The following is a 15,363-nucleotide window of genomic DNA, read 5'->3' as shown; positions in this document are numbered from 1 at the left end:
TATAATATATATATATAATTTACTTTAAATATCTCTTTACAGTAATTATGTTTATACATAGTAATTAAGAATTGTTATCAAAGTTGCTCTATCAGTATTAAAGTTATGTAGGCTACACGTGTCTTCTTGTCAATGTGCCAAAGTACTGTACGATCTCATGTTCACATTGAGTGTTACAATGAACAATGTGAACATTTTATTTTTATGTAAAACAAAAGTCGTGTACTAAGTGTTGTAGACGTAGCGGTCAGTACCTATGTTTTTAAGTTACGCGATTACGAAAAGTAGCCAGTGCTTTGTCAAAAGACCCAGTATTTTTCATCTAAGTTGCTGACTGCCCTGGAGCCAAGATCCCGTGCTGGCATAAAGCTGGCATGAATCTAGACTGACTAATTACTCGTAGAAGTCGCTTCTTTATAGGATTGTTAATAAGTCCGATGTCTGTATGTCTCGTGAAGTTTCCAAATTTAGTATTAAGGAAATATGTAGAGAGGAAAATAGTAAGAACGAGTGACAGTTAGGAAAATGGCTTTCTATATAGCTTGTTCTGAGAGTAAGCAGTCATGTCTTTCTAAAACAGTATTCTGTGTGTGGTTGCATCATAGGTCTCTCTCTTGAAGAGCTGCTGCGTTGTAGATCTGATGTAGATGTTTGATGTCATAATAAATGTCCTTCATAAAGTTAGTGAAAATCTACAAAAAGCTTTCTTTATTCTTTCCTCTGTGGCATTGTGCATTTGTTCAGCTACCTTACATTTTTTAAAAGAACCTGCTGTGTTTCAGTTACGCTTATTGTCGAATGTGATCATCAAACAATGATTTCACTGGAAAGCCGGTTATAATATTGGAAGAAAATTACTATGAAAATCATTATCAGGCAACATTATATATCCAGGTGTTGAAACAAATATGTTCTTATAGTAACCATGGAGAGTGGGTTAGACCACATTATCTTACTCAGAATTGTAGATATAGCAAGATATCACAGTCTACAAAGTTACTGAGTTAGTCTAAAGTGCTATCAAAGATGTCTAGCTATTTCTTGCTCTGTCTGATGGTGGAGTGGCCAAAGATATGAACGGTTCGTCTTCGGCTTCGGTAATCTAAGCTCGAATTCAGAAAAATGTTAATTTACCAAAAGAATTTTATTCCAGATTTATAGGTAAGAATAACCGACATAAAATATATCATTTATTCATTCAAAAAAGGGGAATGAACAGAACAGAAGCTTCTTTTTTATTACTGAAGGAATTATAATTGTGTCTACAGTAAAAACACAAACTACGAATAACTTTAATGGTCATGAAAACTAGATCAAATGAGTGAATGTAGAAACACTGACATTGTTTAATGTCTTAAGAATAAAATGATAGTGGGCGAATTAGGGATGTGAAATATCAACAGAGACCCAAAGGAGTTTGCGTCTACTTAACGTAAGATTACAGTACTTTGTTCAGATATGCAAAATAATGTACTGAATTAAACCGGGTTGCCAAAAATAGATGATTCAAACCGAAGCGTTTAATATTCTCAGTCGAATATTGCAATGATTACGTGTTAATTCAAAAAGATAATCGTTCCCGTAGCCTGGAGGACACGGAGGTTGGTTATCGTTTAGCTGCATTGCTCTCTGCCTTTTACTTCTCACACCCCCCTAGGAGGGTAATGCCGGCAGTGCATCTCATGCGGTGCACTGTTGGCATTACTTAAGGTTCTTTGCAGCATGCCTTCGGTCCCTAGCTGCAATCCCTTCCGTTCCTTTAACTGTACCTCCTTTCATATTCTCTTTCTTCCATCTTACTTTTCACCCTCTCCTAACAATTGATTCATAGTGCAGCAGCAGGTTTTCCTCCAGTTACATTTTTCAAACATTTCAGCGCCGAATGACCTCACGGGCCCAGTGCTTGGCCTAAATTATATATTCAATTCAATTCAATGTTACTTCCCAGCTTCTTTAGCTTCTTCCCAAAATAGTTTATTAACTTCCCCTACTTTACCTCTCCGCAATTTTCACATTAAATATAAGAAAAATCCTTCAAGTGAATCCTAAGGGCGTCTACGAATGTTTGTTTCCTTCTTTCCTACTTCTTTGCCCCAACATTGTGCTCGACGAAGGTCTTAAGATGCCTTTTTTCTCCTTGTTCGATTTACTAACACAAGAGGGACGAGAGGGAGGCTGGGAAAGAAGAGAAAAGGGGTGTAAGGCTTTAGAAATTGATGTACAGGAGAATAAAACTGTAGGGCATACCCATGTTGCACTTGCATGAACAAATAAATGGCTGTTTTACCGTATATTATAGTGAGTAGAGGGCTGATAATTATTTTTTCAGAAAAGTACGTTATCTTTCCTTTTTCACAGTAGAGCGCAGGACTGACAAATGGAATAACTGTTTTTGCAAAGAAAGTGTAATTCATTTTTCATTATTAATGCTCTCTTGGTGGGTTGAAAACTAACAACACGTATTCATGGCGTTTAAATTACTTGATACTGATGGCCTAGTTTATAATGCAAATATCTCTACAGATCCAGGTGTCTTGTGTATGGAATAAGTCTTGTAAAGAAGCATAATTGATTTTCATTAATAAGGCTCGTTTGATGTTAAAAAATAAACAGCACGTAATCATGATGTTTGAATTGTTGGGTACGTATGGCCTAATTTATATGACAAACATCTCTGCAGCGCCAGGATCTTATCTATGAGTAAGATTCAGCCTCCACAGACCTTCACATCTTGTGGAAATATCACCAAATTCGGAGGTGGTCAGGGCGACTCAAAATCAACATGCTCTGTAACCTTTGAGCATAATACCACACAAATACTGACTGATCGTTTCTTTAATTAATCTCTGTTTAGTGTTTTTTCATTGTAAATCAGAATCGTCATCTAGATTTTGAAATATATCTTAATTCTATATGAGTGTAACAGGCCCAGTTATATATAAAATTGGCTATTATGATTATTGCATTCATTGGCAACTCGTCAATCAGCAACCGCGTGGGGGGGTCCCTCGTCGGAGAAGTTACCTTCCCTTTCCAGTGTCTCTTCTGTGGTTGTTGAGTGAGCATGGGTGTACGACCAATCTCCGGGGTTAGGAAAAAGTGAATAGTGTGTATGTAAATCATTTTTATGAATACTTTTGTGGATTAACAACCAACAGTGAAACTACCAGCATGAAGCATCGGAAAATTAGAGGACTATTGGTTTTCTTCGCCGCTTTCGTAGGAATCAGTCAAGGTGAGCAAGTTCTGAACCATATTGTAAAGTTTAAATGCGAGGTTACCTTTTCCTCACGAATGCCTGTGTGGATGTGAGCATTTGTCACCTAAGGTGTGATTCATATCGCTCGTCAAGGTTTCGGTTCCCTTTTGTGTTATTCAAGATCCCAATTTGCCATGAAAAAGGTGAGGGTAGGTAGCGATTGTCCATGTTTCAGAATCAAACTGAAATGGAAGGAAGGGGTATTAGCTAAGCCTATGCAGAAAAATACCAAACTAAGAAAAAAATAGCATTCCACTCTCATACATGAATCATTTCATGTGTTCGTGGTCATTAGAAAAAAAGTTAATCTTACTAATATCCAGTCAGATATTTCTGGGATTTTAAAGATCTGGTGACTTCAATAAAACAAGAAATACGAGTTGAAAGTTTTTTATATAAATTAAGCAATAAATTAATATTGCTAGCTTAGTACAGCTACAAATACCACAAAGGAGTGTATGTACTACGTTTGCTGTCAGCTATGCTCAGGAAAAAAAAAGAAAAAGAAATGCTAGGCTAAGCCATAAGCGAAAGTGAATAATCACCATACAATCCATACCCTTGCATAAGTAACAGAAGTATTGACGTTGTCATTAATTGCCAGAAAAGAAAGCCCCCTTTCGCGACAAAAACGTTCACTCTAATATAACGGTTTCCTCCTACATACATTCTCTTCAGCTCACGCATATCCTCTCAGTGCGCGCGAGTGGTATGTTAAGTTGCAAGTACGACCTTTGCATGATCAGTTATTATTGTCTTCGTGTTTTGGGTCAAACTAATCACCGTTAACGGCAGCCATCTATCATCAACATTCACTACTCTACTTACCATCATATACTACAAGAATCAGAACTACATAGAAAAATAATTGTTTAAAGAAATAATTCAATAATAAAAACAACGTAGAGTATGGCTTCCTACTTTTATTTTCGGTATGGGTTTGAATAATGTCGATTTTTATTATTTTGTATTTAGTTTTATTTTCAGCAAACTATTTCCCTACTCTGTTCGAGCCCATCATTCTTAAGTTTTGAATTTTTGTTTTTTATTTTTATTTTTACTCAGATTCACCAAGATATTTGTTGTGGAAAATACAGATAAACAGAGTGGAGGCTAGCAGAGCCGATTGTCTTGCCGCCTCCACATTGGGAAAAGAAAATGGCCTTCATTGTCGTCTTGTTTTACAAGTCTCGGGTGTTCCCCACTTTGTTTTTTATTATCTGGGCTCTGGCAAGACTTGTGTATCGCTGATTCACGTCTTCAAATATAAATGATATCGAAATACTTATAAAAAAACTATGTAGGGGCATACACTTCTGCGAGTACTTGTCTTGAAACATTATTGCTTGACGCAAGAAGATAATTTACTTTTGTATTTTTTTTGCAGAATAGTAAAGTAAATATACCTATACTCTGTTTTTTTTCCATCTGTCCATCCGCCTGTGGTGTTTTTGTATGGTAACACTGCGTCCCGGGCGGGCTTTAGATAGTTACATTCAGCTTACATTCAACGATTATTCGAAGATTAACGGTGTAATTCGCATACAGTAAATTATTAAAACACTTTTAAGTGCAAATGTACACCCAGATATCCTTTTATTTACCTAAAACTTACACATAGCGTAACAATCGAAAGCCCGGGACGCAGTGTTACCATACAAAAACACCTCAGGCGGATGGACAATGAAAAAAAACAGAGTATGATTATCATTGGCAAGCGTGCATTCCATACATCTATGCACACCCATGCATGCATACACACGCACTCGCACCAGTGTACATTAACCTTTTTGGCCCTCTGGTGCCCATGAGTGTCCGTAAGTTTCCCGGTCAGACGGGCGTTCCTTAATGCCGCTCATGTAGCCGAAAGGTGTTTTATATCAGCCTAGGGCGATACTCTTCGCATAGCCACATCTGCCTTCATCCTTGCTACCCCGATCCTCTCTCACTCAGCTCCCTGACTCGTTGCCTAGTCCCCTCCCTTCCGGTATTGAAAAGGGAAAGGGAGAAGCCCCTCAATATTTTCGTGCAATCCATTCCAGCAAAGATCGAATTCACTCTGCCATAAGGGTTGTCAACAATGGAAGATTTCATATTAGAGGTATAGCGTTTGTATTGTTCATTTCGTTTTAGATTTCAGTCTCACCTAGTCCCATTTCCTTGATGTTAATATGTTAGCGTTCACTCTTATTTTGTTCGGGTTTTAACTTTAACAAGGCACCATTACTGAACTTCTGAGTACATATATTCAAGACTAGTTTATCTGTTATATTTTGGCGATTGGCCTAATGTGATCAGCGAAATGTTTAGACAAATGTCAAAAGATTTTTAACCTATTTTGTAAATAACATAATAAACATGTAGTTAGTATCATATTTGGACTCCCGTAGGGAAGAGGTGGAATGATTACGAGGAGAGCAGGCATTACTCAAGTTTCTTTGCAGAGCACCATTTTACTTCCCACCCTATTTTAACAATTGATTCATAGTGTAACTGCGAGGTTTTCCATTTGTTACACCTTCTGAACCTTTTGACTGTCAATTTCCGGTTCAGCGCAGAATGACCTCATAGGTCCCAGCGCTTGATCTTTTACTTCTATATATATATATATATATATATATATATATATATATATATATATATATATATATAGATATATAATAAAAAATATATATATCTATATATATATATATATATAGTATATATATAAATATTATATATTATTTATAATATATATATTTCTGGTAAAGTGCCACTTAAGCTTCATGTATCCTAGAATACGCCAGTTTTACAACAGTATGCACTCTCTAGTGCATTTTCAAAGACGAGCAAATTAAATATGATAGAATGATCAAGAATATTATAGAATGATTAATTAAAAATGTTACAATCTCACTTTACATGTTTATCAGTTTTACTTCATTAACGCTGGGCTCATAAACGTTGAGAAATTTGTCCTTTTATTTTTCCACGTCTTTTCTCTCACGTTTGTTTCCTTAGCATTAAAATTGAGACTTTTTTTTTTTTTTCTTTACTGATAACTTGACGTAACCAGATCACATTTTTCTTGATGGACCTAACGAATGGCTATCATACTTGGCAGTGTGCTGGAAAAATATACGTGTATATTTATAGCCAATAGCAGTTTTATAATTTTTCCTTTTATCGAAAGATGTTGTGGTTCACATGTTTCAAGGCATGATTATGGTTACTGCAAATACCGTTAAAGTTGATCGGAAAACATGAGAACTGAGGATCTCGTAATGTTGAGATCCGCAAAACTGATCTGTAAAAGTTTCGAGTAAAATAAGAAACCTACTTTCCTGAGTCGATGAAGACATGTAGACCTAAGTTGTTACTTGATATAAACTGATATAAAAAATTATAAACTGATATAAACAAATTGACCCATCTTGAATTTTGTTCAGAGCCCTGGAAAAAACCAAGCAGATTGCCTCTTATAATCCGTTGAAACGGTTATCTCTTCAAGGAGCCTTTTCAACAAGAAATGTTGTTGCTGCCGTTGTACGATAATTAAAGTTACTGACTCGAAATGGTTAGGCTCAAGATTCGAATCTCCCTGATTTTCATAGAAACAAGGCGTGATCCGACCTCCAGCTTACTTTGGGCACGTACTAGAATCTACAGTCAAATAGCGTGTTATTTCAGCAACGAAAATTAAAATTAATATGCTATATTTTATTATACATAATTGTTCTTTACTGTTTAACACGCACATCATTTATTTTTACATTTTCATTCTAATAAAGAAGTCATAAATATCCCATCTTAAAATTCCTGTATTTTTAACTCGGCGCAAAACACTTTATTCAGACCCTTTTAGGCTTTTCCATAGGGCTTTCTTATCCCCAACAAGAACAAGAACAAGAACAACAAAGTAGTTTGTAGGCTTACTCCCCAAATAAGCGAACATATAAGCCATATTCCTCTTTTACGCCAGATTACATAAGTCAGTCCATATAGAATACTATATTCGGAAGAACCTGAATGAAATCTAATTAAATTTCATGATAATTGGTTGTTTCTCACCGTGTGCAGTTTAATCCAGGTTTTATCGTGTTATTTATTACTGAAACCAACTTAAAGTACAGTTATTTCATATTTGGAGATACGGATTTCAGGTCCAGGAAGGAGACAAGTGATTTGGGGGTGGGGGGGGGGGGGGGGGGGGTGGGGGGGGGGAGAGAAAGTTAAGATTTCATGATTTCTTTATGGGTTGAGAAATCATCCAGGCGTAAGGTCAGCTGTCCTTCGGAAAACAAGATTTGTCAATGGCACACTTACTCTCTGTCACGAAGATTACTCATGTCCCTCCCTGCTGTGCAAGTTTTAAGCGTTTTGGAGGCTCCTTTGTACTGTGTTCCATACAGTATATATTGCGTATTGTAAATAGGAGATGTTTGGACAGAAGAAACGAACCAGAATCATAATTTTAGTTCCGTTTATTCCTTGCACTTTACATTAACAAATCCTGTGCTTTTGTAAATTCAACACACCTGCATTCATTTCCAACACACGCTTTCGACGGAATTCTTATGTTGCACACACACACACACACACACACACACACACACACACACACACATATATATATATATATATATATATAATATATATATATATACTATATATTCATTTTAGTTATTTATATATATCCACGCGTACGTTTTTAAATCCTATAATTGTGTTACACGTATATTTGTTTGCAGTAGATAACATGTACATTTTTGTGTATGCAATATACGTTTCTATCAGCTTACTGCCTTAAGATTAATAAATAGGAAAATATGGCACAGTAACCATTTGCTTTAGAAAGTTACACGTATTGGGATGTGGCAAAGGAAGAGAAAAAGATAAAAAGTACCAGTATATAAAGATGGAAAATGTAGGGGAAGTAATACTTATATCCTAAAAACCATGGGGGAAATCCCAGAGGACTTTTTAATTATTAATTATTATTTATTATTATTATTATTATTATTATTATTATTATTATTATTATTATTATTATTATTATTATGAGGAACAGGAGAATCCAAAACTACTTCCCAGTTACACATTATAAAAGAGAAAAGGCTTGGATGAAAAAAATTAACTTAAGAAAAGAAAATATTCTAAAGAATGACGACATTATTTTTTCAGTCACATAAATTACATCGACCAGATAAGGGCAGTGGGCATGGTCCTCTATTGGTTTAGGTTGAACTTCTAGGCCTAAGATCTAGATGAAATAATCGTGTTCACGTCGTTCTGATCAATTTATAGAATCCCATTTCAAAAAAGGTAAATCGGATTAGGCCTAGTATTTGTATTTCACCGATTTGTTAGGCCTAGGCATGTCATAGCGGGGCCCTGGGCCTAGACCAGATAGTACTCTTAGAAGAACTTGCTCTGTATGGTAAAAAGGAGACATCGTTTACCGTTTAAGGGTGTTATTAACAAAACTTTTGATGGTCAAAAGAGCTGTAATTATAAGGAAACTCGCTAGAGAATTATCATCTCACGGAGACTGTAGTAGTTACGTAGCATTGATTTCATACGGTAATGAGGGTGCTGTGTAAAACTGCGGGAGTTCACTTGCGGCTCATAACAAGATGAAAGAGAAAGTGAAACTCACTCTCAGGTCACCAGCGGTCTGTCCATCCAGGGGGTCCGGGTGGTCCAGGGTGTTTAGGGGTGGGGGATTAAGTCGTCTTTGAGCCGCCAAGGCTGCACAGCTGAACTTGGATGCTATTATGGATGCTATTATCAACGTGTCACTAAACATCTCTCCTTGCAGAGGAGGTTTCTGAATGATGGTGACTCTGTCACCGCAAAATAGCAGTCACCCCGGGGCTAGACGCTGCTGCTGAATTAGCATTACTGGAAATTGCCCCTTCAATGCCTATCCATAGTTGGCATTGTGAAACGACCCCGAGTTCTTTCACCAATGTCATTGAAAGTGGATAGCTTGTTCCTACTTTAGTGATCGTCTCCTCCGCTGGAGGGTAGTGCTGACTGTGCACCGCATCTTAAAGTTCTTTGCAGCGTGCCTTCGGCCATTAGCTGCGACCCCTTTCGTTCCTTTTACTGTACTTCCGTTCATATTTTCTTTCTTCCATCTTACTTTCCACCCTCTCCTAACAGTTGATTCATAGTGCAACTGCGAGATTTTCCTCAGCGCTGAAAATTACCTCATAGGTCCCAGTGGTTGGCTTTTGGCTTAAATTCTATATTCAGTTCATTTCAATGATCGTTTCAGTAATTGCTGGGTTGTTGATACAACGCAATGTTGCATGTACAGTATATTATATTAATGCAATATGCTTAAAGAACTGTACTGTATTGTTTATGTATACATTCAATGTTGATTTGATTTGTTTATTTATGCACTCACAATCTGGATTTTACTTCTCTTTACCAGTTCTCTTGACTTCCTTGCAAGCAACTTTCTCTTTGGAAGCTCATTCTGCAAGCAAGTGGTCTTATTGTTGTGCTTCCTATGAATGTGTGCCGTTGTGAATAATAATAATAATAATGATAATAATAATAATGCTAATAATAATAATAATAAGATATTGAAAGTAGCATGTCTTGTAATGGCGAAACAAATCCACAATTATGCAACTGGAGTGAAATCACTGTGGATTTGTTTCTTTCATCATCATCATCATCATAATAATAATAATAATAATAATAATATGTTCTATTGAAGGAGATTGCTGCTTCAGCTGCATTTGTTTTATAGAAATTCTTTTCTATCCTTCTTATCACGGTTTTTTCACCTAAATAATATTGAAAAAGCCTTAATAAGAAGAATAGAAAAGAACTTCCATCAAATAAATGCAGCTGAAGCAGCAATCTCCTTCAATAGAACAGGCTTGAAAGAGGGTCTTCTTCCTAAATATAATAATAATAAAAATAATAATAATAATAATAATAATAATAATAATAATAATGTCGATGTTTTCATTATCATGGTATACCTATTCTCGAATATTGCCCCATTTACAGTTTAACACTGCCATCAGTGAAGTTACCGTTGTACGATGACATGTATAGCTCTAAGGTTATAACATGTATGACGTTCATGCTAAGGTTTCCATGGTCCCATTTCCTACCATACTGCTCAATCCCGTGCCTTAGGGCTCACGTCCCCTTTGCTTTGTAATCTATAAAGACTTCACAATCGCTTCCGTTGTTAATCAGGGGGTCTACTTCATTCAATCAGTCCTTTTCAGTGATCACGTCGACAGTGACCTATAGTCATATTTACTAACCAGTCAGTAATGACTGTCGGGGTCTGGGTGGTTCATTGTTGTTGTGTGTTTGAACGGGTTATCAATTAAATGCAAGGATGTTGGCGAGGTAAAAGTCACTTTTTGTTTAGCAAGTGTTCCAGGTGTGATCTGTATTGTTCTTTGTTAGACTTATTTATTGACTTGTTGGACTATAAGCATATATATACATACATATATATTATATGTATTAACCTACAAATGTCCTTTAATATCCAATTCGCTCACCCTCGGAATTAATATATTTTCATATATGTTAACCGAAGGGGAATTTTTTAGTTGATAAAAATTTCGTTTTCTCGTGTTGGCCGAGTAGGAAACATCACTGAAGTCCTGATTTCTCATCTGTGGACTAGTTCGAATCCACGAGAGAACGAAACTAAAAAATTCCCCTTCGGTAACATGAAAATATGTTAATTCCGAGGTAAAGCGAATTGGCTATTAAAGCACATTTGTAGCTTAATGCATGTACTATATGAGTCACGATGATGTGATAAAAATTCATATATATTATATATGTATATGTACGTATATATATATATATATATATATATATATATATATATATATATATATTCATTAGAAAATCGGACTTTCTTTGTTGGATTGCTTTTGGAAATAATGTATTCTCTTATTTAAAATAATTATATACAAATTTTGGTAAACCAAAGAGGAGTTTTTTTTTCGCAACAGTTAGATATTCCCTGACAACGGACGTTCGATATACGTCAGTAACTTTCTGCTATTTTAGTGACTGTCACAGATCTTTCGCTTAGCACCATGATAACTGTTATTTTACGACACCTTGACCGATCTCATCTCGCCTCAGCAACCTCTCTTTCTTTGGACGTACATAAAAAGCGCGAGCGAGGAGTGATAATAATGTTAACAATGATGCACTGGAATTCCTGTCTCACAAAAACAGCTAATTCATCTCTTCCCACCACCCCCATTCTCTCTCTCTCTCTCTCTCTCTCTCTCTCTCTCTCTCTCTCGCGTGTCGGTGTGTTTATAGTTATGTGTTTACCGATTTACATATCAACATTCAGGCTTTTTATATTGGTGAAAGGTTCATAGCATAAGCTTGAAAGAATCCTCAGCAGGGGTACTCACTTATCACCGAAATTACTAGACGGATAACGTAGCTTCATTAGGCTAAAGTGACTTTATCCTAATGGAGTTCCGGTTTATCCGTTTAGCCGTTCTTTGGAGAAAAAATTTCCAGTCATATAGCTGTACAAATTTATATATATATATATATATATATATATATATATATATATATATATATATATATATATATATATATATATATATATATATATATAAATAACTTGTACACTCTAGTTTTGAGAATCAGTACATTTGCCCTTGTCCGTCAAAAGGAATAGTGTTGATTCTCGAAAGCTCTGTCTATAGTTTCATTATTAAGATATATTTTTTTCAGTGACATAGCTGTGGATTTGTTACTCTATTTTAAGAATCGTGCTACTGTGAATATCTTTTAGGAGTTGTTCTTTCATTGTATGTGGAAATGTTGAATGAATGATTCAGTTATTATTAATTGTATGCCCTCCATAATATTCGAACTTTTTCTCATTCATCCATTCAGATAAATATGTAAATACCAACCTGATGTATCATGGGAAAAAATATTGTCATTTTCAGAGCATAAAAAATGGTCGGTCGTACCGGGAGATTACCTGCTGTTTTTTGTTGCATTTGTGTCTAAAATGGCTCTGATTCTTGTACAGATTCTTATGATTTTTAAACAAGAGATGCTTTTAAGGAATATGCTCATATAGCCTAAATGAATGATAGTTTCACTCACTGGCCCGTCTTGAAATATTAATGTTCGTGTAGATTAGTATATATATCATTCAAGGATTTGTTCTGCTTTGAATTTGGAGTTTCGTCCTTTTACAGGCAATACATATTTATCTTCATCGCTTCAAGGCTCAGTACATAACTGCTTTTACCTGATCTCATCCGGACTTTATATTATAGTTTATAATTTTGCTGTGTCATTCTTTTTATTTGTTCTGCACACGCATGTTCTGATTGTATTATGTTTTTCATGACACTGGGAAAAATGAGGCCATCTAATCGCAATTTTCAAGTGAACCGGTCCTAAGTGATTAGGCGTTTTCTTTCAATTTTAGCTTTTCTTACGAGATGCCTCTATTTACTGAAACCGGTTCAGATTAATCTATTTTACGCCCTTTATATGCTTCAAAAAACAGTGTCAAAGGTCAGTAATGTAATTATTGTCATCGTTACGTTAGGAGGAGATAATGCAGGATATTTTGTGTTAGTTGAACAATTAACCGCTTGTCTCATAAAAAGTGCAATTTGTGATGAATTTTAAGAGCTGCAGATTGTTTTCACACATTTATTCGTTTGTGTATGTTTAATATATATCTATCTATATATATATATATACATAATATATATATATGAATATATAATATAAGTATATATTATATATATATATGCATGTATGTATGTATAGTTTTAATCACGTGAGCACGTGATTCATTTATCACACATTACCACAGGTGAAAAAAAAGAGACGAGGTGTAGTAGGCCTTGACCGGTTTCGACATTATTTCCAAGCCACTGACGAAGGACTGATGTATGCTAGTATATACAATTGCACGTTCTCTAGAGAGGTTTGTGTGCCTGTTCAAGTGTTATATGGAGCTACTGGAAATAACGATGAATATCCGTGTTTTTACTTCTTAATAAGAATCCCTCACGTGCCTTTCTTCAGCCTAAAATCATCCGACCGCTTATAGCCTATTGTGTATCAACACCATTGGGCATCAGTGTTGCAAGTAAAATGCCATACATTTGCATATTGACGCGCCTGATACTTTCACGAACGCACTAATAGCGAGACACACTTCTGTTAATAGGGTTTACGTCATCGGCCCGCATCCTTCTCTTATTGCAGTACATTTATAAATACCTGTAATTACAGTGAGTGTGTGATTAGCCTGTTCGATGAGGTTAATTAAACAACATTCCCAGCCCAGACGTCATCTGCTTAGCAGGGCAAGTCTCAGCTACAGCTTAATTATTGTTTATTCATTTGACTCGGAAGTTTTTGCTGATCTCAAGGTAGTGATTACCATTGGAGATGTTAAGGTCAAGTTGCAATAAGAAGTTTGTATTAAGTGTTTGCAAATTATTGCAGCATGACATCATTGCTTTATGGAGGAGGTGTAATTGTGGGGTATTCTAAATTCTTCTGTCGTTATTATTGTAGTACAGTTAAGAATGACGGTTATTCAGGAAAGAGTCCAGACTGGAAGTATTGACTGCGAGGTGTCGCTGACAGTGAATAGGCTCAGGCTGCGATTCCTTCATTCTTCATTCTTGTGGAGGGAGTATTGGTGATAGAAGCTGGCCCCAGGCTCTCAGGCTGGAGGATGGCCGGTGTAAAAACGGATTGCATTGCCTGTGGACTGCCGTTATTTTACGGAGAAAAATACATATACACATTACGTTGCATTATATAGAGATTATAAAAACAAGACCTTTCAGGTGACTTCACGCGATAGTGCCGTCAGTGCACCCTATGCGGTGCACGGTAGGCATTACTTGAAGTTCCTTGCAGCGTGCCTTCGGCCCCTAGCTGCAACCACTTTCGTTCCTTTTACTGCACCTCCTTTCATAATCCCTTTCCTCATCTTACTTTCCACCCTCTCTAAACACTTGAGTTATAGTGCAACTGCGAGGTTTTCCTCCTGTTACACCTTTGTAACCTTATACTATCAAATTCCGTTTAAGCGCTGAATGACCTCATAAGTCTCAGTGCTTGGCCCCTGGCGTAAATTTTATACTCAATCAATCAATGCAAGCGGTCAAATTTGCAAACTTACTGTACAGTCGTGGAGATGTCCGTAGTATTTATTGCACAAATCCTGTGCTAAGACGTTATGCGATGCGTTCCTGTTTCAGAAAATGGATGAAATGAATAGCTGTGAATTTGATGGAATGAATTCAATCATTTTTCTTTTAGAAATTTCCAAATGTCATAGAAATGTCATGTAGGTATTCCATATTTGTTCGTTTGCACTACCGTAACTAATAGACAGAAAAATTTATAACGGGATATTTCTTTTTTCTTTTGTTTCATTAAACTGAGACTTGGAAATGTAGAGGAACTTATTTGTTTAGGAGAGAATCATTTGACAATCAGTAGCAATCTTGTATATACTTTGTTTTTAAAGGTTAAATTTGTTTATGATGAACTGATTTTATAACAATGATAGAATTTTTGCAGAATCAATTATATGTTAGTAGAGTAAGCAGTGTTATTGTAATTTTGTTCTTATTTTCAACGCGCAAATGTGTAACCTAAACCACTTGATTGTTTTAATTCTAAGTTACCCCCAAAAGACATCAGAGACCTCAGTCATGCTTAGCGTCTCAAGGCTTAGGGTTAATTTTGCCATGATCTTGAGTATATATAAACTACTTGTAACAAATAATCCAAGGCTGTTATTCTTGAACTATAGTTATAAAGAGAGAGAGAGAGAGAGAGAGAGAGAGAGAGAGAGAGAGAGAGAGAGAGAGAATCTTACGATTTCCGCGTGGGTGACAATCGTTTCGTCGATGCCTTTCCGTTTTGATGGTTTGCATTATTTACGGGTCAGTGGACACTCATCTTCTGATTTTTCTCGCATCTTTTCCCTCCCAAACCCTAACTACGATCCACAACTGTAGAATCGGGAATCGAACACTGGTTACTCAGTTTGCGAACTGAGTGCTTATCTTCGTTCGTTCGTTCGTTCGTTC

At 36.0% G+C, this 15,363-nt stretch overlaps 1 protein-coding gene across 1 annotated transcript in view; it reads left to right on the top strand.

The window, feature by feature from the left end:
• Positions 1-3,039: 3,039 nt before the first annotated feature.
• The window catches only part of LOC135221007 (CUB and sushi domain-containing protein 3-like), a 190,513-nt gene continuing 178,189 nt past the window's right edge, over positions 3,040-15,363 (top strand). Inside the window, exon 1 of the mRNA XM_064258723.1 lies at positions 3,040-3,235. Within this exon, the coding sequence (XP_064114793.1) occupies positions 3,172-3,235 (64 nt within the window). The 5' untranslated portion in view covers positions 3,040-3,171. The remainder of the gene's footprint in view (positions 3,236-15,363) is intronic.

The sequence above is a fragment of the Macrobrachium nipponense genome, chromosome 2 (genome assembly GCF_015104395.2).
Source record: "Macrobrachium nipponense isolate FS-2020 chromosome 2, ASM1510439v2, whole genome shotgun sequence".
In the NCBI taxonomy this organism is placed as follows: domain Eukaryota; kingdom Metazoa; phylum Arthropoda; class Malacostraca; order Decapoda; family Palaemonidae; genus Macrobrachium; species Macrobrachium nipponense.
Note: the sequence above shows the minus strand (reverse complement) of the source record. Positions and strands in the feature narration are given on the sequence as shown.